The sequence below is a fragment of the Dryobates pubescens genome, chromosome 18 (genome assembly GCF_014839835.1).
Source record: "Dryobates pubescens isolate bDryPub1 chromosome 18, bDryPub1.pri, whole genome shotgun sequence".
Taxonomy (NCBI): Eukaryota; Metazoa; Chordata; class Aves; order Piciformes; family Picidae; genus Dryobates; species Dryobates pubescens.
In genome coordinates this window covers 3072206-3099834 of record NC_071629.1, presented here as the reverse complement: position 1 = coordinate 3099834, position 27629 = coordinate 3072206, and the positions used below count along the sequence as shown (strand labels likewise).

Here is a 27629-nt window from a genome sequence, read left to right as displayed (position 1 = left end):
TCCCTGCCATGTTGTTAAAATCAGGACACTTCCAGGAAACAGCCCTGGACTTCCACCTGATGTGGAAAAAAGCAACCACCACCTTGCTTGCTTTATTAATTTATTTTTAATAGAGCATTTTGATCTCATTTTAGCAAAATGAGGAATTTTGATGCTGGCACCTGCCAGCTTCTGGCAATTCCAAATGTCGCTCGGCTCCAAGTGTGTGCTGTGGTGGCTCCTGGCTGCAGAAGCTACTCCAGGCAGCCCCATGTCCCTGTTGCTCGTGGATCCTTCAACAGACCCCAGCCTGTTAATCCCTTTCAACCCTGCTTTGCAGTGCCCCTAAATACTTCTCTGCTTGATCTGCAGTGAAGACAATGTTCTGTGTGGTACATACTTTCCCAGTGAGTCACTCTGCCCTAAATTTAACCTCCTAGATACTATGGATTTCTCCTTCAAGTTTCTTTAAAAAATATAATAGCCTGGCTAAAGCCTTCATGAAGTATTTTCCAGCTGCTTAGTGGCCAGGCCCTCTGACTAGGATGAATTTTAGCCCAGAATACCTTTGATAATCTTTGCCAGTATCCAGTGTTGGTGGTCTTAAAATTCTACAAGCGAGTGGAAAACTGTTAAATGCTCAGGCTTCAGAGCATGCCTAATTAATTCTTTCCAGGGTTTTAGTCCTTTAAAAAGTGTTAAAAACATGGATTCAGTGTATCATTGAATATTGCATGCTTCTGTGGAAGTAAATTGCATCAGTTTGATTCCTTTGGTAGTTCAGAGAGCTGCTGCTTCTGTGCTTACTCTGGAAGTTTACAGGAGGCTTTTGAAAGTTAAGGTTAAAAGAGGCAAAAAGTTGCTACTGGTGGGGACGAACTCCAGGGCCAAGTGGGAGCCCAAAAGCTACCTCTGGGCACATCGATCAAGAAGCCACGTTGAAAAAATCAGGCTATAAATCTCCCTCTCGCTGCCAGCTCCAAGCAGCATTTGTGTTCAGCATGTGGGCTGCTTTTTATTTTCATTCTGAGCAGGAAAAAACACCACACTTCTGTTTGTTTTATTCCACGACTGCTTAAGGAGATTAGAATGGCTTAATCCTGGAAAGTACCAGCAACACTTAAGAACCAAGTGAAGCAAATTTCAGCCTTCCCCCCCCACCAACTCTCCTGACATCAAGTACCAAGGGTTATTCAACCTCCTAAGAACCACTAAGGATCTTTCAGCATCCAGGCTTATGTGCTTCTTCCAAGAGACATGTAGACTGGAGAGATGAAAATGGAGCACGAGATGGAGAGGAACCAGTGAGTATTGGTTTAATGCAGAGTTAAAGGGGTCAAAGTCAACGTGGGTGTCTGTTTCTCTCCCTTCCTGCACAGTTTATACAGAGGGGTTGTTCTTTGGAAAAAACCATCCAGAGATGTTTGGTGACATTTCCAAGGCAAAGCTGGGTAGCCCTTGTTGTGATCTGGATGGTTTTGATCTCCTTGGTTTCTTTTTGTTCTGAGGTCTGTGAGGACAATGGTAAAAGCAGAGACCCAAGAGAGAGATTCATCTAAAGAAGTGTGATGGAGAACATCTTCCAGAGCGTGGCAAATCAGCAGGGTAAGCTCCAGCATGATAAGGTAGGAGATCTCCAAAGGGTCTTGGGGAAGTCTCTGAGGGCATGCCTGAGGTCACATCTGTTTGTAAAATTGCATCTAGGAAATAAAGAAGTAAGGGTAGTGCACGGGGGAGGTGAACCCTGGGTGAGTGGGGATGAAAGAATTTGCTCTTCTGGTAGACCCCAGCACCTTCTGATCTGGCTGGATGCAATGGGATTGATACCTAATTACACCAAATAATCAAGCTGAAGAAAAGGAAACATAAGGGGGCTGCAGCTCCATCACCTGCATTAGCTGTCCCACCACATGCTGCTGGAGCAGCTGCCCTGGGCATGGTCTCATTGTCCATCCCGTCCAGGAATCTTTCAGATCCTGATGGTGATGAGCACGTGCTGGACTGTGCCAAAGCTCACTGCATGGAGAGGTGAGTTTTGACCTTGCAAACTCAATTCCCATTTCCTCAGCATAAGAATCTGCAAACTGTTTGACTGGGCACATAACAACTCATGAAGAGCCAAGGCTGGGCACCAGCAATGGTCTGCCTCAGCCACACCAGGGTTTTCCTGCCAATGGGACTGGGAATTGCTGAGGCCAGCTTCCAAATGGCAGCCTGTGCTAAGTCGTGAGCATGAGGATAGCACGGCTGAGTACAGCTGACTGCAGAGCAGGGCCACAGACGTGGAGCTGTGCACTGCTCCTTGGCTTTCCAAGCACACAACTGTCCACTCTGCACTTCAATTTTACACACTTGTGGCATGAGCTGCAAAACAGGCCTCTGCCATTTCAGCAACCAACCAAGATGAGAACCTAACCTTTGAGATGACCTGCTGGCCCTGTCCTGCAGCTCTCTGCTGCCTTGCTCATGCTTAGAATCACAGAATGGTCTGGGTTGGAAGGGACCTCCAAAGGTCATCTAGTCCAACTCCCTCTGCAGTCAGCAGGGATATCCTCAACTAGGTCGGGCTGCCCAGAGCCCTGTCAAGCCCCACCGTGCCAGATGCAACATCTGCCCTGCTGGCACTCTTGCCCCTCACAGTGCCACTCTAGCTCTAACTCAGGGGACTGTGGCTGAGTTTTGTCTTTTTATGATGGTAAGTTTGCAGCCTGTCTTACCTCTCCTTTCCCCAGGTCTCAGCATGGGGACTTCTCTGAGCAAAGACCTCTTCCCTGGATCTCCTGGGGTGCCTCACGTGCTCACAGTTAGGTTAAACAAACAGCAGCTCTGTGACAGCAAGCAAGGGAGGTCTAATATATTATTTAAAAACTATCCTTGCAATATTTAAGGAAGAACAATGCAGAGGGTAGAATAAATCATTATAATTGAAAGTCTATTGTGCTCAGAGAAGAAGAGTGAGCACATTCATCAGTCCATATGCCTCAACAGTTGGCTGGAAGTGTAGTCAAAATTTCACCCAAGCCTCTCCAGTTTCATTTCCCTAACCAGTGTGCAGCTTCTCTGAGATACCCATATGTTCATGGTTAACTTTAACTATTAAACTGATTTGGAAATTAATTTGGCAACACACAATCCCACAGGAGAAGGAAACCAACATCTTCATCTATCCTGCTTCCTTAGAACAGGGCATGACTTAGGCTAAGGTTAGGAAAGCAGAACTTGAATTTTTGCTGTGATTTCAATTTCCCCCAGCACCCCCCCACCCCCCCAAGCCTCCTGGCACACCACAGGAATAATTGTACTGCCCTACAGAAATCCCAGTTTCGCTGGGCTGGCATCCCCTTCCTGGCAGTGACCTACAGCAGATGCTCCAGCAGGAGAAAAAAACATTAGGTATCAAATGGCAACAAAATTCCATACAGGAATGTGTTCATTCCCATGAGACACTTCTTCCACAGCAGGCTGAGGCAGTGGGAGGGGTATGGGTACTATATAGTCCTCCCTTCCGTGGCAGGGGAGAGAACGTCTTCCTACAACTGCACAGCAAGATACTGCAGGTCTGTCGGTACCTAGCCCTGGTTTGAATGCTCCTGGTCTCACTAGGTGTGGAGCTGCCTGATGGAAATGTCTTTGCACGGCTTGAGGGCATCGTTTCTAAGAGCACCAAGGTACTTTAGGTATCACCAATGTTGTTATGTCTTGGCATGGACCTCTGTGGTTACCCTGTGTGAAAGCTGCATCAGCTTTGCAGGAAGCAGGAGTTGGAGGAGATGCATATTCCAGAAATGCCACTTGCCAGGACAGGGCTAAAGCTCTCTCACAGCAGTGGCTGTGGAGACTGTGAGCTCCATGACATGGTGAAGATCTTTGAGTTCAGATCTGCTCAAGCCATGCACAGCCTCTCTACATGCACAGGTGGGGGTTTAAAACCCTTCCAGTGTCCTGGGCAGCTCTGTATCATGACCGCTCGTGACCTACAGACGCCGCTTGACCGGCCGAGGCTCAGGATTCTGCGCAGCTCTTCTGAAATGAGCGACCATGTGTTCATTTGGAACTCTCCCTGCTCTGCCTCAATAGCTATTTGTCATGCTCCTTAATGCCACAGCTGTTTGGTTACACCAGGTCATCTCCTTTTATTAGTCCTGTTCCTGCCACCCCCTGAAACCCACACCAGCCAGGAGAAGATTATTATCTGTCTGCAAAAATAGCTCTTCTTCTCTTCCCTGTCTTCCAGCGAACCTGGAACCTTCAGGGGTCCCTTTTCTTTCCTGATTTCCAGTCCTTCTGCCTACCTGCTGCCCCATGAAGGCTGGAGCAGCTGCCCTGGCAGCCGGCATCTTCGGCGGCACCGGAGTCTTGCTCTTTCTCATTGCTTTTGGGACGGATTACTGGCTCCTGGCTACCGAGACCTGCGGCCTCTTCGAGGGTGGCAACAGCACTCTGCAGGCTGAGGAGGTAAACTCTGGGACCTTGTCTTCCTTTGGGGGAGTTCACTTCATTGAAACAATTTTAAAATGTCTTTTTTTTTTTCCTTTTCTTGAAGAGTTTTAACTTTGTGAGGGTACTGAAAGCAGCATAGTGATAGTGGAACTGATAGCATCGAGGATGGCTCTTTGGAAGTGACCTGCTAGTGCAGAGCACCAGCCTGAGCTGACTCTAAAATCCAAACAACTTTACCACAGTCTGTAAAGTGCACCTAGAAAACAACAAGACAGCACCTCAGTAATCAGGCAGAGATGAACATTAGGGAATGAAAGGCAAAAATGTAAGAGCTTTACTTGTTGACAGCATTTGCTTCTAAAGACAAAAGATTCCTCCTGATATTTGCCATTAAAAGAGTTCTCCCTCTGTAGTTTCTTCATTTAAAAGTACTCCATATTTTAAGGCTGGCAATTATTTACCTCTGAAGTGATGTGACTGCAGCACAGACAGAAAACAAAAGCAAGCGTCAGAGGCAGACAAGTCGACATGAGTTCCTGCCCATCTAACATGAAGAGGCCTATGTATTTAAAATGAAGATTTATATGGGGTTTTAGTTGGCAGGAAATGTAATTCTGAAGGACAATTTGGTATTTGAGTGCTAACTGCTGGCCCCACGTGTTTATAGATCCTCTCAGGGGTTTGATTTTCAGCTGCACTCACTCTTGTCTAGCTCTGCCACGGAATAACGAGCCGCCCGCTCTTCAAAAACCTTGTGCTGATCAATGTGTGGTTTCAATTACAAAATGACAGGAAGACCCTTGTTGTGTGCAGACTTTTTGTTACTTCAAAGTTCAATCCAATTAGGTTTGATTTTGGTGTTTTGTTTTCTTTCATTCCGGGTGTGGTGAGTCACCCTGGGTAAGCATCAGGATGCCAGCCAGAAGTATGCCTTTGCATTGCAGAATCCCGCAATCAAATGTAGGACACTGTTCACTTGAGTCATGCTTCCAGACGACTTTCTCTATTGAAAACAACCCTAAAAATGATGCCAGGAAAGCTGCCTGGCAGAAGCCACTGTCTTGAAGCCACTGTCTTTACTATTTAAAGCAGCACAGCCAAGCCCCCAGAGATGGCAGAGCGTCACGGACAGAGCGGTGCTGCTTGGGGTTTGTGCGCTTGGGAAATGACGGCGTTAATTGCTGCAGGTTTCTGCTCAGGCTGTTGTCTTTCAAGTGGAGAGACTAGAGACTTTGCACTGCGTGACATGAGTAAGCATCTCCAACGTTCAAGATATGCTCTTGGCCAAGTGTTAGTGTGCCTGTTGCTAAGGCAGAGCGACTTCCAAAGCCAGGCAGAAACGGGACCTACTCTTGTTCTTTCCTCTGAGCTGTTTTATTTCTATTTATTTCAGGCACTGTCGTTGTTATTTCTCTTTCAGCTGCTGGTTGTGCACAATGGGCTGTGTTTCTACCTTCTCTGCCCTTTCTTAGACTGGCAAATCCTGTCCCTTACAGATAAGGACGGTCTGGAGTACCTGCCAGACGGCGATTGCGCGTTACGCCCTGGATGTGTTAAGGCAGCAGCCAACTAAGTGATGACGTTGCAGGGCTGCCTGCTGCCATTGCCACAATCAGCATCTTGTCCTGAAAGTAAAAGGAGAATTGGTTCAGAGCTCTAGATAAGGTTATGACTTGATGCCTAAAAACCTCAAGGAGAGAGAAATTCTGGCACCTCCTCATTGAGTCCCACCTCCTTTCTCTAGTTTGTAGAGTCCTGCCCTATTTGGAGTTTCTCTGTCCTCCGGGAAGTGTCATTTTGTAGCTGTTTTCTCCTTTACCAAATTGTGTGGTAAAGATAAAGTTGGTTCTGGCTGGAGTTTTAGTAAGTTCTATGGTGAACAGACCATGACTAAGCTTTGTAATATTCTCCCTTCTGGGGAGACCTAAACCTTGTTCCTGCAGGTCTGGTCTGGAGGCTGAAGTAGATAAGCAAAAAAGGAAAAATTGTCAACACTTCTATTGTAGAATGGGATAGATGTTGTGGGCAGAGCCACCTATGCCTCATGTAAGTTTAGCATAGCTTCTAAATTGGCAGAGGGAGAGAAAAGAGGAAGAACTTTGGGGCTGGTGTTGGGAAGTGTTAGAGTTGGCCTGCCAAAGACACAGAGGATGCTGAGGGACATGGTTCAGCACCAGACTGGCAGAGTTAGATGATGGTTGGACTTGATCTTAAAGGCTTTTTCCAACCAAAATGATTTTATGAGTGTGAGTCATCTAAGGTTAAACCAGACCTTACAGGGATCCTGCAGAGCAGCAAGGGCATCTGAACTGCTGCATTGGGTCACACCTAAAACTGCTTACCTGGTAATCAACCTGCTTCCTACTGGTTATAACAGCAAGAGCATTTACTTAAGGAAAGTGTTTCAGAAGTAGAATAGAACAGAATGTTCTACTTCCTGACATACCACTCCAGCTCTGGCCATCAGTGGCTCAAATATATTAGAGAAAGAAGAAACTGCTTTGTGCAGGTCTGCAGGACTTTGTCTTATCAAGACATTTTGTGGCTGTTACATGACAGCAAGTTATAGAGAGCAGCTGCCTCTGTGTTTCCCAACCCTTCCAAAACCAACTCAAACCACAACTGAAAACCCCAGCAAAAATGAAAGCAGTAACTGTCTGAGCAAAAAAATACCTTTCCAACAAGGTCATTCCTCTATCAGCTTGGGCTTCCTTTCCTCCACAGGCTGAAGCACCAACAGAGGTCAGGGAGGAAATCCTCACTTTCCATCATGAGGGCTTCTTCTGGAGGTGCTGGTTCTTCGGTGAGGGCCACCCAGAGACCATCTGGAGCTTCTGGTACAGTAAGTATGATGCCACTGCACCATACCCACAGCATTCTCTCACAGGGTGAACTGCAAACAAGCCCAAGAAGGGCTCCCAGGCATGAGGAGGCAGTTGTCTTTATTTCATTTGGTTTTATTCTCATCATCTCTCTATCAAAAGCAAGCTTGGCTCACTCTTTCTGTGCTCTTTTTTTTTTACTTGGATTTTACTCTTAGAGGGTTGTTGACAGAAGTGTAGAAACCTCTTGATGCCATTTATCATTGACAAAGTCTTATGAGGTAGTGGCTTCCACCAGCAAGGAAAATTCTCCCTGTCATACTTCAGTTAAGGTCTGTTAAATTTGGGCTCTTGCTTTTCCTGGCTTTTAGCATTGCTTTTCTGTCAGTGTTTTCAGACACTGGGGTGCTGAACATTGCCACCTCCCACTGGTTTCAGCACAGGGAAGGCTGGACATGTATGCATGTGGTCTCCCTGGGAGCTCAAGACCTCTAGTAGTAGGTAGTGGTGGACCATGGAGAGGCATAGCTAACGTGTTTGTGCTCTTAAGCACTCTGTTTGGCCAGTCTCCAGCTATGGGTTCCAGGAATTCCCCAAACTGAACTGTCCCTCAGGACTACCAACACAAAGCAGCCACATCCTCTGCCTTAAGGTCTTGCCTGCTTTGCCTTCTAAGGTCATTGAAATGACATATGTGAATAAACAAAGATGGATGCAAAATCATTTATTTTCTGAAGTGCATTCTCTCTTCAGAGAAAAAAAGGAAGCAGAAGGTGAAACCTGTTCTGAGACACCAATTGGTGCTGACTGGTGGCCTACAAGCAGTGAAGTGTGGGGTCCTGGCCCAGTGAACCAGGTGCTCTCACCAGAAAGAGCAAAGGAATGAGACCACCCCATGACACACCTGGCAGCAGTGCTGTTGGCAACCAAGCCAGTCACCAGCTTGCCCATGTCAGCGCAGAGTGGGCAATGAGAAGACAGCCTTCCCCTGGGGGGGCCACAAAAATGACCAAACCAAACCAAACCAAACCAAACAAACCCCAACCACAGCACCAAAAAAAAAAGGAGAGATTTTAAAATCAGTTCTGCAAAGGTCTTAAACACTGCAGAAGCCTTACTGGTGCTTTGGTCTACTCAAGGATGCTTGCAAACCTGTGGAGCAATGTGTGCCCAGCAGGAGCAGGGAAGTCATTCTGCCCTCTACTCAGCACTGCTCAGGCCACACCTTGAGTCCTGTGTCCAGTTCTGGGCTCCTCAGTTTAGGAAAGATGTTGAGTTGCTGGAAGGTGTCCAGAGAAGGGCAACAAAGCTGGGGAGGGGTCTGGAGCACAGCCCTGGGAGGAGAGGCTGAGGGAGCTGGGGGTTGCTTAGCCTGCAGAAGAGGAGGCTCAGGGGAGACCTTCTTGCTGTCTACAACTACCTGAAGGGAGGCTGTAGCCAGATGGGGGTTGGTCTCTTCTCCCAGGCAACCAGCAGCAGAACAAGAGGACACAGTCTCAAGCTGTGCCAGGGGAGGTTTAGGCTGGATGTTAGGAAGAAGTTCTTCATAGAAAGAGAGATTGGCCATTGGAATGTGCTGCCCAGGGAGGTGTTTAAGAAGAGCCTGGATGAGGCACTTGGTGCCATGGTTTAGCTGGTTGGATGGTGTTGGGTGATAGGTTGCACTTGATGATCTCTGAGGTCTTTTCCAACCTGGTTAATTCTGTGTTGTGTAATGTGGTGGCCTTGCAGGGCATTGGGCAGCCAATAACACGGGTTGCCACCATAAAATTAAGTGAAATTTAACATTTCAGAGGGCTTAGCTGTCCCTCAGGCCCTGCCCTGTGTTTGCTGTGTGATCTTGCAGGAGCAGTTGCTGCTAACACTCCACTGAAGGCTGAGAGATTTTTTTTTCACCCAGAATTTTAATATTTTTTTTTTCCTGAGAAAAAAAAAGACTCAGGAGGGGAAATTCTCTACCTAATTACCTCCTATGGAAATCCATGATATAATATCATGTTACCTGAAGTCAAATGACTCTTTCTGATAAGTGGCAAATTTGTATTACTTCTTTAGGTATTTATTATAATAGGATTGATCATGGCAAATTAATTTGCTGCTCTCATGGACGTAATAATTAATTCAATAGGTATTCCATAGTCAATTTAGCATGAACTAATGTCCACCTATTATAAAGTGTTCCTTTGAGCTGGGGAACATATTTAAATAAGTGGCCAGCCATTAATTAATTCATTTAACATTCATTCTATTACTGTTAATCATGATAAGCCTCAGTGGTATTAATATTGATGGGGCACTTCCATTCTCATTGTGCTTTCCCTTCTCATAAAGGGAGGTAGCTTGCTCTGGTACCCAGATACCTTTGTCCATCCCAGGTGGTTGTACACAGAAGTGGGAATATTTACACTGATTTCAGTTGCTTCATCTTTCAAGACTGATGAAGATGAGAAGCTGTACTGCCTAGTCTCAGTACAGTCTCAGATCCTGTTTGATCTCCCCTATTTTGTCATTCCTCTGATGCTTTCTCTCGTTCCATCCAGGATTTCCTCTCCTCCTTTACTTCCCAGATGTCTGATTTCAGTGAGGGTTTGTAGGTTTTGCTGAACAGCACATTGCCCTCTGATTATTCTAACTGTGGTTTTTATTTCTTGTTCCTTTTCAGCCAGCCAAGCACACCCCAAGTTCTGCATGCATGGCTACCTCTTTCCTATGCCCATTGCCCTTGGACCTTTCCCCCATCCTTCCTATGACACAACTGCAGGTGAGTTTCCTTCCTCCTCCCCCAGCAGTTCCTTTCTCAAGCAAAACAGGTTTATGGTGTGTCTCATTGTGACACTTCTCCCATCGTAAATGCACCTGGCCAAGCATATCCAGGGCTTTGGGACATTCAGACAGTTCCCAGGCAAGCAGCACCAGAACAAGAGGACACAGTCTCAAGCTGTGCCAGGGGAAGTTTAGGCTTGAGGTGAAGAGAAAATTCTTCACAGAAAGAGTAGTTGGCCATTGGGATGTGCTGCCCAGGGAGGTGGTAGAGTCACCGTCCCTGGAGGTGTTCAAAAGAGGATTGGACGTGGCACTTGAAGCTATGCTTTTGTTAGTCATGAGGTGCTGGGTGATAGGTTGGACTTGATCTCTGAGGTCTTTTCCAACCTTATTGATTCTATGATTCTATGCCCTTCCTCAGCTGACTGCCCCAAGTCATGAGCACATCAATATGTTCTTCCATGTCTTCTCTCTTCTGGAGCCAGCCACACTTAGCCATTAACCATTCTCCCTCCTGCTGTGCGCTTATGAGCAAGTGAGGATGCCAAATCTATTCATTCCTACCTCCTTGCTTGTTAGGAGGAGCTGGACTCAAATTTTGCCCTATGGTAAAATCCAGCCCTAGAAAAAAAAATCCAAATACAGCAAGAACAAGAACTGAGCTGCGGGCTTCACAGGCTCCTAGAATGGTCTGGGTCGGAAGGGACCTTAAAAGATCATCTAATGGCAGCCCAGTGCAGACTTGTTTCCAGAGTCTGCCTTCCTGGGAGAGCTCTGGTGTTGATTTGTTGCAGGATAAAATAAACAAACACTGGAAAATCATTTAAAGACCAAATTGTTAGAAGATCCATGTAAGCGGCTGGCTTGTTTGTAATACGCTGAGCACGCCACAGTTGGAGAGCTCTCCTTTCAACTGGTTCCCTTTTTATTTATGTTTCTCTATATTTTCAGAGTTCTTTAATGAATCAGCTGCTGTTAGGAATTTTAATTTGCTAAATTGGTGGCAGCAGCTAGAATTAATTCAATGATCTTCTTTGAAATGAATTGATTTCTTTAAATAGTGTGCATCACTCTGCCTTGCCTCCGGGGAGCCGGGGCGGGCATACTGCACAAACAAACATCTTGACCTTTTCCTTAGCCTTTAGCAGTACCTTTTTTATTATTATTATTTTTATTTTTATTATTTTTTTTTATGAGGAATTAATTTAAAAAAAACCCAGACCCACCACCACCTCCACCATTTGTCAGCAGGAGCAGGTGAGGGAGAGCAGCTCGTTTCTTTTGCTGTGCTGTGCAGGATTCCTGCCTCGGGGAACACGCCGTAGCGGAAAATGGATCTGAGGGACATGTCAGTGCTAGAGCCTGTTGGAGGCTGGGTGCTGCAAACATGCAGTGGGGTTTTGGCAGCTTAGGAGAGGCAGGCATGATGTTGGGTTTCTGAATGATCTCACTGGTAAACACAGTATTTTTTTCCATCCTAAATAAGGGGCTCTGGAGGCATCTGTCCCTGCCTGTCAGCCCTTCCCTTGCTCTGAAAGCCTCTCCAGCTGCCCCTCAGAAATGCCCGCTGGGACAGGTCCCAAGAGGGTGTTGAGGATGAGCTCTGCACCAGGGCTACACCCTGGAGCGCTGTGGGGCTTGAGAGGATCCCAGCACCCATCCCACTGTGATCCCTGGGGGAATGAGGATATTTCAGCACCCACGTTTAAGGCAGTGGAAGAACTGTGCTCCTCTGCCGCACCAAATCCACTGTGAAGCGCTCTGCAGCAAGCAGAACCTTCTGTCACTAACTCCCCAACCAGCCCTTCCACACAGGCAAAGGGTGACCACACAGGAGGCCATCCAAGAAGAGGGGTCCTCCAGCTATTGCCTGCTCCAAAGATAATTCTGCCTTATCTGCATCCTCTTAGTGTTCCTGAGAGAAACAGGTGACGGGAGGTTAAACATGAAAATGAGTTCTGTGGTTTTGGAGAGTTCATGATACTTATCTCTCCCTAAGTGGCTCTCCTGACAAAATGGTTTCAAATGAGTAAAAGGCCTCTTTTCTGTATCATTTTTCTTTCAAGTGTGAATCATTTCAGAATTACCCACTTGCTTGTGCTCAGATTAAATCTCTCTAACTAGAGCTTCTGAACAACAACAGGCAGAGCAAGATGCAGTGGCCCAAGGGGACCAGATAAGTGAGGGGAGCAGGGGATCAGAGGGTCTCTACCTGAAGACCACCACCTTTGGCCGAGGTTTACACCACTGACTGGAAGAGATTTGGCTACTATGGGCAGCAGGTCAAGGGAGGGGATTCTGCTCCTTTGCTCAGCTCTGCTGAGACCCCACCTGTAGTGCTGGGTTCAGCTCTGGTGTCTTCAGCACAGTAGAGACATGGAGCTGTTGGAGAGGATCCAGAGGAGCCCACAAAGATGGAGCAAGGGCTGGAACCCCTCTGCTGTGAGGACAGGCTGAGAGAGTTGGGGTTGATTCAGCCTGGAGAAGAGAAAGACCTCACAGCCTTGTAGCCAGTACTAAAAGGGTCCTGCAGGAAACATGGGGAGAGACTTTTCCGCAGGGCCTGTTGTGAGAAGACAAGGGGTGATGGGTTTAAACCAAAAGAGGGAGATTTAGACTCAATAGAAGGAAGGAATTTTTTACACTAAGAGTGGTGAGACACTGTCCCAGTTTGCCAAAGAGGTGGTAGATGCCCCATCCCTGGAAACACTGCTGGTCAGGATGGGGCTCTGAGCAACCTGATCCAGCTGAAGATGTCTTGCTCACTGGAGTGGGGATAATTGGACTAGATGACCTTTGGAAGTCCCTTCCAACCTGAACCATTCCATGACTCTATGATATTAGGAGACTGAAATTAGTGGGCTATATCCATGTGATGGCCAGAAGCTTGTTCTGCTCTGGCTGGTGGTGTTGCATGAGGTCCCAGCAATGCCCCCCAAATTCAGTGGCTGAAAAGGCAGCTGTTCTCTTGCTCTGTTCCCCTACTTGGAGGTAAGCAAGGCCATCGGTGGGGGGAATCACAAGCTCCTGTTTTCCCTGCAGTCCTGCTAACACAAACTGCCTTTATTTTAAACCTGGAACCTGGCACCTTCTGTAAGTGTTAATTAAAATGGATCAAAGACGTGGTCTGATTCCCTCTCTCCAAATGTTACTATTTTTTTTCCATTCTTGCCAGGATTTTCCATCCCCCCCAGACACAGCTAAGCATAGTGTCCTTTACTCTCACCCCTTTTTGTGCTGTGCTTCCCTGGCAAGCCTTTCCAACCCCTTGTACTCATTGCAGTCCCTTGAGGCCGTTTCCTCTTCTCCTATTGCTTGTTACTTTACAGAAGAGAGTGACCTCCACCTGGCTCCAGCCTCCTTTCAGGGAGTTGTAAGGAACAAGAAGGTCTCTCCTCAGCCTTGTTTTCTTCAGACTAAACAAGCCCAGTTCCCTCAGTTTCTCTTCATGAGAATTGTTCTCTAGACCCTTCACCAGCTTCATTGCCCTTCTTTGGAGGTACTCCAGCACCTCAGTGTCCTTCTTGTAGTGAGAGGGCAAAACTGAGCCCAGTATTCAAGGTGCAGCCTCACCAGGGCTGAGTACAGGAGGATGGTTCATTCCCTGGTCCTGCTTGCCACAACTGTTGCTGGTCAAAGCCAGGCTGCTCTTTGCCTTCTTCGCTGTTCCTTCTGCTGTTGCTAATGCAGGAGTCAAGCATGGGTTTGAAGGGTCCTGATTTTCTCTCCTTTCCCTTGACTTTAGTCTTATTTTTGCCTGTGCAGTGTACAGAGGCTTCTGGACAGCGTTCATCCTGCTGGCTGTTGCTGCTGGGCTGGTAGGGGGGCTGCTGCTGGTCTGTGGTGTGCCCTTCGTCAACCCCCGCTACTACAAAGCTGGAGGGGTATTCCTCCTCCTTTCAGGTAAGCAGGCTACACCCTGGGTATTGGGATATGGCCAAGGCAGGAACACAATGACCATGCTCTGCTCCATGAGTGCAGGGGAAGGGGAGGCAGTAAGGATGATGGTGGCTCTGGTGGGAGCTGCATAGGTGTGGAGTAAATGGTTTCCATCTTCTGTGCTGGAATGAAACCTCTGTGTTCAGTCAAGCCTTAGAACAATTGTTCTTACTCCTAGGGAGGCTGGAGTTTGTGCAAAAAAGATTTGTTGTTTGCCATCTGGAGGAGTTGGAAGCCCAGGAGCAGTGAAAGGCATACCTGACAACCCAAAATGGGAGGGGAGATGGCTCAGTGAAATCTGGAAGGATAAAGCAAAATGAACTTGGGAAAGCATTTATTCATGATTCCCACTGCTCTTACACACGATTGCACTGCACTGTCACTGGGCTTTTTCCTTTTCTCTAGTTGAAGAAGGAGTAACTGGCTTAACTAGCAGAAATACTTGACTTACAACAGTGACTAAAACTCAAAAAGAAGCTTTTTTTTGTGAGTCAAGCAGCCTAAGGTTGGAGCTCAGCTGAGCCATGCTGAGCAAAGGACTTTGTCATGAAGCTAAACCTTTACCTTCATCTGTGGAGGTATTTAAAAGACTTGTAGATGTGGTGCTGAGGAACATGGTTTAGCAGTGGAGCTGGCAGTGCTATGTTAATGGTTGGAATCAATGATTTTAAAGGTCCTTTCCAGCCTAAATGATTCTATGATTTGATGATCCTCTGAAAACAGCTTGCTTAATTCTAGATCCTGCACCAGCTCCTGCTTCCTCATACATGGCATGAATCATACCCAAGCCAGTGTCTTTACAGCCAGTCTGGGCTCTGAGTGTGCCCAAAATTCTAGGGCTGAAACCACAAAATTTTACAAGAAGCTCCCAGCATTGACCTTGGAGGAATTCCATCTAAGCTCCTTCCAATCTCACCATGTTCTACTCTTATTACCTCTTACTCTTTTTGCCCTTTATTTAGCTCCTCTCCATTTTATAGCTCCTTGCCTCATTTCTGTTTCCTCCAGATGTACTTATGATGAGCCAGGTGACACCAGCTGAGCTGCTTGCTCACACAAAGTTAGATGACATCTACCTCTTTGCTTAAAAATATCTGGAGGGCACTGAATCAGTGTGGTCCTACCTGCCCCTGCCTTTATGTTTTGTTAGATCTTCCATTTTGCCTCCACATCTCCACAGGGCAGCTAGCCTGTGGGTACTTGCTGATCTCTCCCTTCTATAGTTCAATAAGCCTGTGGTTTGGCTTAATTTTTCTAAAGGCAAATTTCATTTGGTTTTACACACAAGGATTTCATCTGGGAATGCAAGACATCTTGCTCTGGGATCTTCATGCAATGACTTCTGCTGAGGTGTGCTGGCCACATGGCATGTTTCCCCATGGTTTAGGAAAGATGTTGAGTTGCTGGAAGGTGTCCAGAGAAGGGCAACAAAGCTGGGGAGGGGTCTGGAGCACAGCCCTGGGAGGAGAGGCTGAGGGAGCTGGGGTTGCTTAGCCTGGAGAAGAGGAGGCTCAGGGGAGACCTTCTTGCTGTCTACAACTACCTGAAGGGAGGCTGTAGCCAGGTGGGGGTTGGTCTCTTCTCCCAGGCAACCAGCAGCAGAACAAGAGGACACAGTCTCAAGCTGTGCCAGGGGAGGTTTAGGCTGGAGGTGAAGAGAAAGTTCTTCCCAGAAAGAGTAATTGGCTACTGGAATGTGCTGCCCAGGGAGGTGATGGAGTCACCATCACTGGAGGTGTTTAGGAAGAGACTGGATGGGGTGCTTGGTGCCATGGTTTAGTTGATTAGATGGTGCTGGGTGATAGGTTGGACTCGATGACCTCAAAGGTCTTTTCCAACCTGGTTAATTCTATTCTATACTATACTATACTATACTATTCTATTCTATTCTATACTATACTATACTATTCTATACTATACTATTCTATACTATAGTATTCTATTGTATGTTCATGCACTGGGATCACCTCATCTTGCCAGGCTGAGGAGGAATATTGGAATCCTCTCAGAGGGGACACTCTGGCTACCTCAGTAAAAGCCTTACCCCTTCAAAACACTCAGCTTTCAGCCCAAATGGAGAAGCTGAGTCTGGCCACTTTCTGGCACTGGCCAGACCCATAAAATGCATCACACAGGAAAGGATTTTGAGTGATATCAAATCACTGGATTCCTTTTTTTTTTTTTTTTTTTTCTTCCCCCTCCATTGTTTTTACACTTAATTTGACTACTTCTTGATTAAAAGGCTGGGGCTTAGAATGTGACACTTTTTAGAGGAGCTGATTATGCATCACATAAACCTCTTGGCATTAGACAGAGATGCTGCTGTTTAAATTGAAGTTTGTATTAATGCGGTTTCAATCTGAACAGCAATCATTGTTATTAACTGTCATTAGGAGGAATGAGTTCAGCTGGAAGAGGCTTCCTGCTATATTTTCAATCTCAAGGATAGCCAGGAGGTTGCAGCAGTATTTCAGCAAAGTTTGCTTAGAGTTTCAGCTGATTTTTTGGATTATTTATTTTTTTCCCTGTGGGGCAGTCTCCCAAACTCAGAGCTCTGGAACCTGCTTGACACCGTTTTCCCCATGGACTCAAGATGCATCCCTCTGTGGTTATTTTCTCTCTATCCTTTCTAAAAATACTTTGCATAATTGCACTAAGCAGTGGGAACAATGGGTTTAAGACAGCTCCAACTCCCTGGCCATCTCTTCCTTGCAGATAGCTGGATGTGGAGAGACAAGGCAGGAGAAAGTGCTTCGTCTTCTAATCATGGCCTGCGGGTCAGTGTTAATTAACCTCCCTTGCAGAAATGATCTCTCCTTGAGGAAGTGTGAAAACACTGGCAATTTGTAGAGTGGGAACGTGGTCTGGCAGTCAGGTGGTGAGATGGCACACTACAGCTGCAAGATGCCCCAGCCTCCCAGGACATCCTTCACAAGCAGCTTCACTGTGTCCAGAAATTCCTTCTGTCCCCATTGGGTAGCAGCCCACTCTGAGGTCATGAAATCACATCCCTGCTTAATCAGCACAAAATGGTGATGTAACGTTTGCCACCAAAAGGCTCTAACATATATTCTTGGTGCAAATGCCCTCCCACCCCATCCATGGATATCCAGCCTGGTGTGACCTTGAGGAGGTCTGTGTGCGCCTCTGCCATGAGGGACATTCAGTGCCTGAGGGTGGAGATTGTTCTCTCTCAATTAGACCCCTTTGGGTTTCCTCTCCAAGAGGCCTTTTATTTACTGTGCTTTCAAGGGGACAAATACAACTCCCTGCGAGCTCCTGTGGCAAATGTAATGCTCAGTGGGTAGTGTTTCTGAGAGCCCTTGCAAAGGACCAAAGCCATCCCCCTTGGTTTCCACTGCTGGGTGACTTGGGAAGTACAGCCAGAGTCCATCTGACAAATACCACTGCAAATACCACTCAGCTGAGCAGTTGTCCTTGCCAGTCTGCTCCCAAAAGCACCTGAATTGCATGAGCAAACAGCTGACATGCTGCTTTCCTTCTAACGTTTGCCATCTCAGACGTTGTTTCAGTGCTTGCAAGGGGGAGGCAGACACTGCCTGGTGACTCATTGTCCCCTTGTTTCAACAGGCAGATGACAATAGGATTAATTAGCACTACAATGTCACCAGGAAGGCTGGGAGAACGCTGCACTGCAGCTTCTGCAAACCGAATTGCTGAGGCGACTTTGGGTTTTTGCTCCTCGGTTTTCTGTGTTGGTGCTCCTCAGTTTTTGTTTCCTTGGGGCATTTTGGAGACTAAGCTGCTGTGGTCCTGGTGCTGATTCTCCATCATCCCCATTGGTGTGGCACTCACAGGCATGTTCATACTCTTCCCAGGACTGCTGTGGCCACGGGCCATTTCCAGCAGCACAAAGCCTATCCTGAGCTCTCAGAGCTTGTGAGGGGAGCATGCTCAGCCCAATCTGTTCTTCAGAGTGCTCAGCTCCTGCAAGTCAAAGTGCTGAATTTTGTGTTCAGATTCCTCTTCCCAAATCCAGCATCTTTGTTTTGACACTCAGACTCCCTACACGCAGGAGAGGCTGAAAGTTATGGAAGGGCAACTGAAGGTCGCAACTCCATTTCCTCGCTCTTAACATCCTTAGGAAGCAACTAGTGAGAAAGGCAAATGAGTCAAAGCTCATTGTTCCTGTAATTAGCAGATTGCACAAAAGTTCAGCAGCTTCCACAGAAGAAGAGTTCAAGATTGAGTTCAGTCACCTGTCCCTACAATTAGCAGCTATAAAGGTGTCACAGAGATATAAAATGAAAGAATGAAGAAGCCTGACTCCAATTTACTCACAATGGAGGTGCAGCTCTCTCCTGGGAGGTGAAGATAGAGCACTGGGTTCCTTGTTCTGCAGTTATCAGAGTATGACGGAGAAAGATTTAATACTCCAATTTTCTTGCAATTAGCCCCTCCCCAGCAGATGCTGTTGACCTCATCAGCACTGAGATGGAATTTCACAGGTTGGTGGTTGGTGGTTTTTTTTCTTTTTCCCATGAGCAGAAGCAAAGAGGAAAAGGTAGAGCAAAAAGTAGATCACTTGGCTAACTTTCCAGGGGTAGGAAGCACAGGGATGGTGAGAGGAGCATGGGGATGCTCCACTGTATCACACAGTCTCAGAATCACAGAATGGTGGGAGCTGGAAGGGATCTCTGGAAGTCACCTAGTCCAACCCCACTGCTAAAGAAGGTTAATCTAGAGCAGGTTGCCCAGGATGGCATCCAGGTGAGTCTGGAGTCTCTCCAGAGAAGGAGTCTCCACAACATCTCTGAGCAGCTTGGGCCAGTGCTCCAGCACCCTCACAGCAAAACATGTTCTCCTTCTGTTTAGATGGAACTTCCTATGTTCCCTCTTGGTACCACTGCCCTTTGTCCTGTCCCTGGGCAGCCTCTCAATATTCTTGTGATGAAGACTCTACTCATATCTAAAAGCATGACCAGTTTTAGGTAGTTTCATGAAGTCTTGTGATTGTTGCATTTTTTTGCTGAGCAGTTTTCAGTGGGCTGCCCTTGCTGTGCTTCCATTGTCCTTCCTTGGCTGCAGCTGCCCTTTTGCTGTTCTTTTCTCACCAAGGAGCTGCTGTAAATCCCAGGGACTGCTGGCCACTCACCTGTAATTATTCCAGAGAAGCAGGCTGCTTACTTTACATTTCCTTGTCATTTTCCCAGGGTGTGAAAATGTTCTTAATTTAGATGCCATGGCCATGCCATCACCTCCAGTACCTGTTTAATAACAAATCCTTCCAAGCCAAGACTTGGTGCTTCTGCTGGGGCTAGGAGAGGGATCATTTCCCTATCCTTTGATCCTGGTGAGCTTGGGGACAGCACCACCCACTCATGGGGCTTCCCTAGTAAGAACTGGTAGGTTTGAATCTGCTTTCCTCAATAAATGAGACTTAGTCCATCTAAGTTGCCCTGGGACAACCCAATGCTGAGCCTCTGGCTCTTTCAAGCAGGAGAATTCAGAAGGACGTGACCATACCCACGTCCTCCATCCCACCGGGGGTATGGTTTTATTTGTGCCTCTTATGGTAGGTATTATAAGTAAATGAAATAGAAATTGATCTTTAAAAGAGCACTTTTCAAGGTTCAGTTGCTACCTAATTAATTTAATTTTAAATTACATCAGTAATAAAGACTTAATTGCCTTCTTATCAATATATTGTATTTTGTAAAGGACATGTGGCTATCTAACGTGCAATCGTTCTCTTATAGCAGAGTAATTGGTGTTTTAAGGGCTCAACTATTATATTAAGTGTAAAATATTTATTTGTGCACTAAATTTCAAGTGGTTTCTAAAGCTCAATGAACATTCAAATGGTGTAGCAGCTGCTCTTTAACTCCCAGCCTGCCTCTCCAGTAAGCTAGGTGCAGGAGCACGACTTGAAGGAACAGCACATGGTGATGCAAAGTGTATTAGAATGCTTTGGGTGGGAAGGGACCTTTAAAAGTATGTGGTTACACCAGTTTTGGGTTATTAAGAGTCAATTCAATGATCTCTGGAGGTCTCTTCCAACCCCTAACATTCTGTGATATGGCCTTAGGATACAGGAGATAGGTTAAAACACATGACAGCTTGGGATGGGTGACTTCCACTTCTGTAGAACCCAGAGAGAGGACTCTGAACCCTCTGTATATCTGCCTAAGTCTCCTTTTTGGCTCCAAGATGGGATGCAGAGGTTTGTGGCTGCAGATGTCCTTATCACAGGCTCACAGGATGTTAGGGGTTGGAAGGGACCTCTTTGAGTCCAACTCCCCTGCCAGAGCAGGGCCATAGAATCCAGTGCAGGTCACACAGGAGCACATCCAGACAAGGCTTGAAAGTCTCCAGAGAAGGAGACTCCACAACCTCTCTGGGGAGCCTGTTCCGGTGCTCTGTGACCCTTACAGTAACAAAGTTCTTCCTCATGTTGAGGTGGAACCTTCTGTGCTGCAGTTTACATCCATTGCCCCTTGTCCTGTCACAGGGTGCAAGCGAGCAGAAGCTGTCCCTGTCCCTGACAGATATTTATAGACATTGATTAGATCCATTAGATCCATTATAAGCAGCAACACAGTCAAACCCTGACTTGTTTTCCCTGACCAAGGTTTCAGGAGCCACCATCACTAAGCAGATTGATCAATGTCAGGCTTTACCCACCCACAGGAGCTGGATTTTGTTGTGTATAAGCTGCCAGGAGGAATAATTAAATATACCTTTGATTTAAAAACTGCAAGGGGTGGAATTAAATCCAGCAGAAGCCACAACACATCCACAGAACTGTGTGGCAACTTGTCAACTAAATTAACTTTGAACTGTTCACTTCTACCATAAAAACCTAATCTGTGATGTATTTCTCTCATATAGGTGTGTTTATGTGCATATATCTATCTGTTATACAGCACCATTTAAAACTGGCAAGCTTCAAGCTGTGAAATCACAAGATCAGGTATTCCTGAGGTGCTTCCAGATCTGTCAGCAGGCCATCACAGTTTAGTTTTAATGTACATTGACTTTCAAATGCACTGTATATATTCTTTAATGTGACACAGTAAATAATAATGGGGCCACACTAGTTTTTTTTTGTCACCTGCTACACGTGAGGGAGCCAGATCTGCATTCTCCAACCACCACCACTTGGTGAATTTTGGGGCAAGGAGGTTGCTATTAAGGCACCTTCTGGGTCTGGGAGGTGCCTGCTCACCATGTGCTTTTCAGATGTGACTGAGCTCCTCCTGCAGACACTGAGCTTCCATGGAAATAAGAGATTGTGGGATCTCATGGGAGATCTGCTATTTGAGTCTTCGGCATCTCACAAGGTGTGGGAGTCTCCGAGGAGAGTGAACCTTCTAGGAGGGGGTTGGTCTCTTCTCCCAGGCAACCACCAACAGAACAAGAGGACACAGTCTCAAGCTGCACCAGGGGAAGTTTAGGCTGGAGGTGAGGAGAAAGTTCTTCACTGAAAGAGTTGTTAGCTATTGGAATGTGCTGCCCAGGGAGGTGGTGGAGACACCATCCCTGGAGGTGTTCAAGAGGGGATTGGATGTGGCACTTGGTGCCATGGTCTAGTAGGCGTGACTTGATGATCTTTGAGGTCTTTTCCAACCTTGTTGATTCTATGATTCACTAAGCAAGATGCTGACCTTGCACTCGCTGGTCAGGCTTGAATGTGGCCTCAGCCTTTTGTTTTTATTACTCTTTTGTTTGGCAGCCCATCTGAGATGAGCATCTCATGGGTACCTGCCTCTTCCACCCTATTAGGGGTTATTTCTCTGCAGAACAGGATCATCTCCACTCCTTTCCATGTATTTTATACTTGGCTGCAGAGCTCAGTTTAAGGAAGTGTAACACAAGATGTGAAGGGGAAGTGCCTTGAGCAGTTTGGCATCTGTGTGTGCTCTGCCTGTGCTGGTGCTGGGGTGGCAGGTTCGATGCCAGATAATGTTTGCCATCAGCAGGACTGATCCCTCTCTTTTTCATTTCTGGTGGAAACTGGGTCTGACACTACCTGGAAGGGCAGATATAAAAAGGGGAAGTCTTAGTCTCATTTTCTCACCCATCTCAGGCAAATTAAAAATTCAAAAGGCAGCTGAACCCACCTTTAAGACAGGAGTTCAGAGCTAGCCTCATGCAGAGCCCTGCTGTGAACATCACCTGTGTTTGTGGTGGTTTCTCCATGGTGTATCCATCTGTAATGGAGCCCTGGGTAGCACTGGCAGCGTGAGGCATTGATGTGCCTGCAGCTGGGCAGGAGCTGGTGGTGGTGGTGTGGGTCTTTCCCATGGTGCACAGGCTTGGCTCTCACAGGAGCCTGCAGAGCAGTGTCACACCAAGCTTTGGTGCAAAGGACCTGCAAGGAATGCGCTGCAATCTCCTCTCAGCTTTGCTTCTCTGTTTCAGGTGCAGAGAATAACTCTGTCTCTCTTTCCAGGAGGCTTATTTCTGCTGCTGGTGTTTCTCTTTGTGATGTGGAAGGAGTTTGCTGCTGACTTTCAGAAGTACATCCTCCTGGAGAGAAGCGAGAAGTGCCTGGACGACGTCCCTGTGCGCGTATACTACGGCTGGTCCTTCATGTTTGCTGCAGCTGGAGTGCCCCTGGTCTTACTGTCTGGACTCCTCTTCTACCTGGTTGGCAGAGACATTATGAAGTCCTTGGAGTAAAACAAATTTGGAGGAGGCCTTTGAGAAAATTGGTGATGAAACATACCCAAGTTTTGAGGACTAAATGGGTTTTGTAGCACAGGTGCATGATCACAACTCGATCTTAAGTGGAGGCAGGTATGGAGCACTGAGCATCCAACCACTGCCAGTCCAGAACCAGCCCCAGGTGAACATCCAGCTTCAGCACTTTTACTCTTGGGGGACATTTAGAGATGTCTGTGGCTTCTGCATCGGTTTTCTCTGCGGTCTTGGCCGTGGAAGGAGCTCTCTGGCTGTCAGCAGAGCCCCGCATCCATATTCAGCAGAGCAGGAGTTTTATGGCATTCCCAGCATCCTTGTTTCTTGTAAAAGGTAATTGAATCTGGCTGCAAAGCTCTATGCCATAATGTCTGGTTCTGAAAAGCAATTAAGGATGATTTTATTTTTTTTGTAGCTGGCTCTAATTGACATCAAAGGACAACCTTTTTAATGGGATGGCGGGAAGCATGGGAAACTTTTTTCTTTGTTAAAAGCCCTGATTCTGAAAATATGAATGTACCTGGACCTAACCTACCTATCAATAAGTTAATAAACCAATTTCTGTGGCATGAAACCTCTCATGAATTAATTAGTCTTTTTTTTAAACTCTGCATGTAATATTTTCAGAGCCGTAGGGATTCTCAACCCCAAAACCTTGGTGTGTTCTACAGATGCAGTGTAGGAGACATCTCCAAAAGGACAAATTGTTTAACAGGTAATAATTGATAGAAGAAGAGGGAATGGCCTCAAGCTGCAACTGGGTAGTTTTAGACTGGACATTAGGCAGAATTTTTTCCCAGCAAGAATGGTCAGGCATTGGAATGTGCTGCCTAGGAAGGCGGTGGAGTCATCAACCCTGGAGGTGTTTAAAGGTGGTTTGAATGTGGTGCTTGGGGATGTGGTTTAGGGGTGAACCTTGTAGAGTAGGGGTCTTGGTTGGACTGGGTGATCCTGAGGGTCTTTTCCAGCCTAAATGTTTCTGTGATTCTGTGTGACTGATGCTTTAAATTCTTATGATGGCTCAACTGTACATTGGCTCGTTGCTCTTCTGGCCACACTATTCCTGCTCCAGGCCAGGATGCCATTGGCCTTCTTGGTCACCTGGGCACACTGCTGGCTCATGTTCAGAAGATGTCCCTGCTCACTGCAGGAGGTTGCACTAGGTGGCCTTTGGAAGTCCCTTCTAACCCAAACCATTCTGTGTTCCTATGATTCTGTGATTCTCTTTGTAGCTGTGTGTGTCAGCACAGGTGGAGGATTGCACTCATCTGTCGTGGAGCCAGGAACAGAGCCCTTAGCATCCTGCCACTGCCAGTCCAAAAGCAGCCTCAGCCGAAAGTCCAGCTCTGCAATGTTAACTCTTTGGAGGCACTGAGGTACCTGAGGTGAAATAATTTCTACTGTAGATGCTGGGGTTTGTAAAACCACTTGAGAAATGGCAAAGGTTTGATCTCGTCACGATTTGTTTTGGGGCTGGCTCTTGACGCTTTGAAGCAGGTTTTTTGGGCCCTTGTTTGCTGAACTCATTTGCATAAATTTGAAATTAATCTCCCTAAAAAAAAAAAAAAAAAAAGCACACTGGGATGTCACAGTTTGTGCTAAACATACATCTCCCAAGCATTATGTCACACTATTGATTCAGTACAGTTAATTAATAATGCAATGTAAATCTCATCTGGAAAGCAGCGAAGGTTGTTGGCAGTAGAAAAATGTTTGTTAATGCTCTGCCTGAAATATTTCTCCAGCCTGGCATTCCTTTTTTTTTTTTTTTTTTTTGGAGCCAGTTCTAATTATTCTTTTACAAGATTCATGGTGTACAAAGAGTGAGAAATTGTAATCCCCACATGTACAGATTAGTTCTTTCATATGACTAACAGGCTTGCTCTACAGGTCTCAAGCAAAACTGACACTGCCTTCCCTCAGTGGAAGTTTTCTTTGAGTGGGATTGGTATATACAGGTAAGAATCGTATTTGTTTGTTTGTTTTCCCCCCAGTTTCGTGACATTTGCAAGCACAGAGATATTTCAGTGCTTCATTTGGCCATTCTAGACTGTTTTTCCCCCCACCCCCCTCCCATGATATCTCCTTGGGTTATGCAAGTGCCCCATTGGTGGTTCTTCAAGAGATAATTTCTCACTATAAATTCCCTTTCAGTAATTTTTGTCATTTAATTATCTATTCAGTGTGGAGATGAACACTTATGGTCACAAAGAATAAAAGTATGTAATCCAGGAGCAGAAGAGGTCAAGATTTACAGTCACTTGCCTTTCACTGATCCCATAAAACAATCCAAGCATGCAGAAATGATGATCCCATAAGAGACACCAGGGCAGAAGAATGAGGAGGCAGCAGGAAATTCATCAGACTTATTGATACCTGTGAAGCTGAGGATCCCTGAAGTTGTGAATATAGAAGTGAGTTTTATATTATAGGATGAAATATTTATTAACTTTCTCCATCTGTTCCTTAAAAAATTTAGTTTAATGTCATCAAGGCATTTATGGAATACATTTAGCTTAATCATGCATTCATGCCTTAGGGAGTAAACCATCCCTGGAGACCTGCTCATTCTGGATCAGCTCTAGAACAAGCAATGGTTTAAAACTCCATCATCCTGAAAAACAGAAGATTTTTGAATCATTCTTGAGCAGAAGGGTTTAAGAGAAAAATAATCCCTGGCATTGAACATCCTCTCTCCCATAGTCACCTTGCATTGAGCTTCCTCTCATAGGCACAGCAATCAGGATCTGGGGAATGAGATTACAAACCGGTGTGACTAAAGTAATTAGTGGCGCCATTAAAATGCAACCTTTGCAGCCAGCACAAGTGTTCACCAAACAAATCATTTTGGTGTTCTAAGGAGGCTATTTCCTTCGCTCTCAAGGTTTTGTTTCACTTTGCTTTTAGTGGCAAACTCAACTTGTTCTTCTCTTGCTTCTTCACTCTGCCCTAGTGAGGTTACATCCAGAGCACTGGGTCCAGTTTTTGCCTCCCCAGTTCAAGAGGGCAAGGAACTACTGGAGAAGGTCCAGCAGAGGCTGCAAAGATGATGAGGTAACTAAATTATCTCTGACAAGCAAAGGCTGAGAGACCTGGAGCTGTTTAGCCTGGGGAAGAGCAGAGTGGGAGGGGATCTGATCAATGCTCATCAGTATCTAAAGGTTGAGGGCAGGAATGATGAGGATGGGACCGGACTTTTGTCAGTGGTCCCTAGCAACAGGACAAGGGGCAGCAGGCACAAAGTGGAACCCAGGAAGTTCCACCTAAACCCTTAGTTTAGGAAAGATGTTGAGTTGCTGGAATATGTCCAGAAAAGGGCAACAAAGCTGGGGAGGGTTCTGGAGCACAGCCCTGTGAGGAGAGGCTGAGGGAGCTGGGGTTGCTTAGCCTGGAGAAGAGGAGGCTCAGGGGAGACCTTCTTGCTGTCTACAACTACCTGAAGGGAGGTTGTAACCACATGGGGGTTGGTCTCCTCTCCCAGGCAACCAGCAGCAGAACAAGAGGACACAGTCTCAAGCTGTGCCAGGGGAGGTTTAGGCTGGATGCTAGGAAGAAGTTCTTCATAGAAAGAGAGATTGGCCATTGGAATGTGCTGCCCAGGGAGGTGGTGGAGTCACCATCACTGGAGGTGTTTAGGAGGAGACTGGATGGGGTGCTTGGTGCCATGGTTTAGTTGATTAGATGGTGCTGGGTGATAGGTTGGACTTGATGATCTCTGAGGTCTTTTCTAACCTGGTTAATTCTATTCTATTCTAAACATTGGGGAAAACATCTTTCCTGTGAGAGTGCTGGAGCACTGGAAGGGGCTTCCCAGAAAAGTTATGGAGTCATCTCTGGAGACTTTCAGAACCTGCCTGGACATTGTGATCCTGGGAAACCTGCTGGGGCTGGCTTTGCTTTAGCAGGGAAGTTGGACTAGCTGATCTCCAGACATCCCTTTCAAGCCCTGGCGGGGTGGGGTTCTGTGAATCTGAAATAGAACTCAAGCAGAGAAAACTTTGTGTGAGAATCATCATTTCTAGAGGAGAAGTTTCAAAAAAACCCAACAACAAACCCCAAGCTAATGGGCTGAGTGGTAGGGCTGGAAATTGCAGACACCACGCTCTCTTTCATCTGTTGAATGTGAAGAAGTTTGATGAAAGGGTATTATAGAGTAGTGACAAGAACCTAATTCTGATCCAAGTTTTGTCATTATAAATCATGAGTAATTCCAAAGACTGCAGCAGACCCTTATCACTCCTCAACATCTGTAAGTCAGATCAGAACCGGGACTAATAAATACATTCAAAAATGCATAATTAAAACAGTGATTTCACATCACTCTGATGAATTTTAGTCAAGGATTTCTTCAAGGATGCTTTTCTCACATTAGCATTTGACGTTAGTAAGCAATGAATAATTCCATTTTTTCTTCCCAACATCTGGGACACTTCCTGCTTTAGTTGCTACTTACTGAACACTCTGCAGGAAATATTAATGAATCTTGGGTGTTAAAATACAGGCCCTGTGGATCTCACCCGGGAGGCAGAGTCACGTAGCAGAGGTTATGTGTCTGGAGAGTTCGGCGAAATAAGGTACTGGGAGGGCTACCAAACTTGGGGGAGATGTGGGAATCTAAGGAGGTTAGCGAAAGTCAAGCCCTTCCAGCTCCTTTGCTCAGCTCTTCCCTCCTTCCAGGGAGAAAATTAATGATGAAAGTTTTTCCTCTTGGTCAGATCAACTCTTTTTTTTAAGCAAAGATTCAGAAAACTGTCATTTATGGGTGCCCTGAGGCTGGGAAGGTGCTGGGTGATGGATAGTAGCTGCAAGGAGAGATGGGCCAGGAGCCCAGCATGCTGTGAGAGTGTTGCTGCCATGCTCAGCTCATTCCTCACATCCCCAGAAAATTATATGAAGAAAATCCTGTGTTTGGAGAGGCTTTCTGGCTCTTCAGAGCAACCTGAGCACCAGAGGCAGGAGAACTTCCAAAGGAGGAAAGCAATGTCCTATATTAGTGGGAAGTGACCTTGGCTGTTCAACATC

General features: G+C 46.3%; 2 protein-coding genes across 2 annotated transcripts in view; both read left to right on the top strand.

Annotated features, from left to right (window-relative positions):
* SH3BGRL (SH3 domain binding glutamate rich protein like) overlaps positions 1 to 27362 on the top strand; it is a 121701-nt gene extending 94339 nt beyond the window's left edge. Inside the window, exon 5 of the mRNA XM_054169315.1 lies at positions 27353 to 27362. The gene's annotated coding sequence lies outside the window, so the exon portion shown is untranslated. The remainder of the gene's footprint in view (positions 1 to 27352) is intronic.
* On the top strand, positions 4173 to 22991 carry LOC104297001 (transmembrane protein 182). The gene is made up of 5 exons (XM_009896869.2): positions 4173 to 4434; positions 7144 to 7261; positions 9904 to 10002; positions 13770 to 13907; positions 22360 to 22991. The coding sequence occupies exons 1-5, from the start codon at positions 4282 to 4284 to the stop codon at positions 22587 to 22589; spliced, it is 738 nt and encodes a 245-aa protein (XP_009895171.1). The 5' UTR covers positions 4173 to 4281; the 3' UTR covers positions 22590 to 22991.
* Positions 27363 to 27629: the final 267 nt, after the last annotated feature.

Excerpts from the sequence above, each read along its gene's own strand:
- LOC104297001 (XM_009896869.2), top strand. The coding sequence starts at position 4,282 with ATGAAGGCTGGAGCAGCTGCCCTGGCAGCCGGCATCTTCGGCGGCACC. Across the intron at positions 4,435-7,143 it reads GCACTCTGCAGGCTGAGGAG|GCTGAAGCACCAACAGAGGT; the intron begins GTAAACTCTGGG and ends TTTCCTCCACAG. Across the intron at positions 10,003-13,769 it reads TTCCTATGACACAACTGCAG|TGTACAGAGGCTTCTGGACA; the intron begins GTGAGTTTCCTT and ends TTGCCTGTGCAG.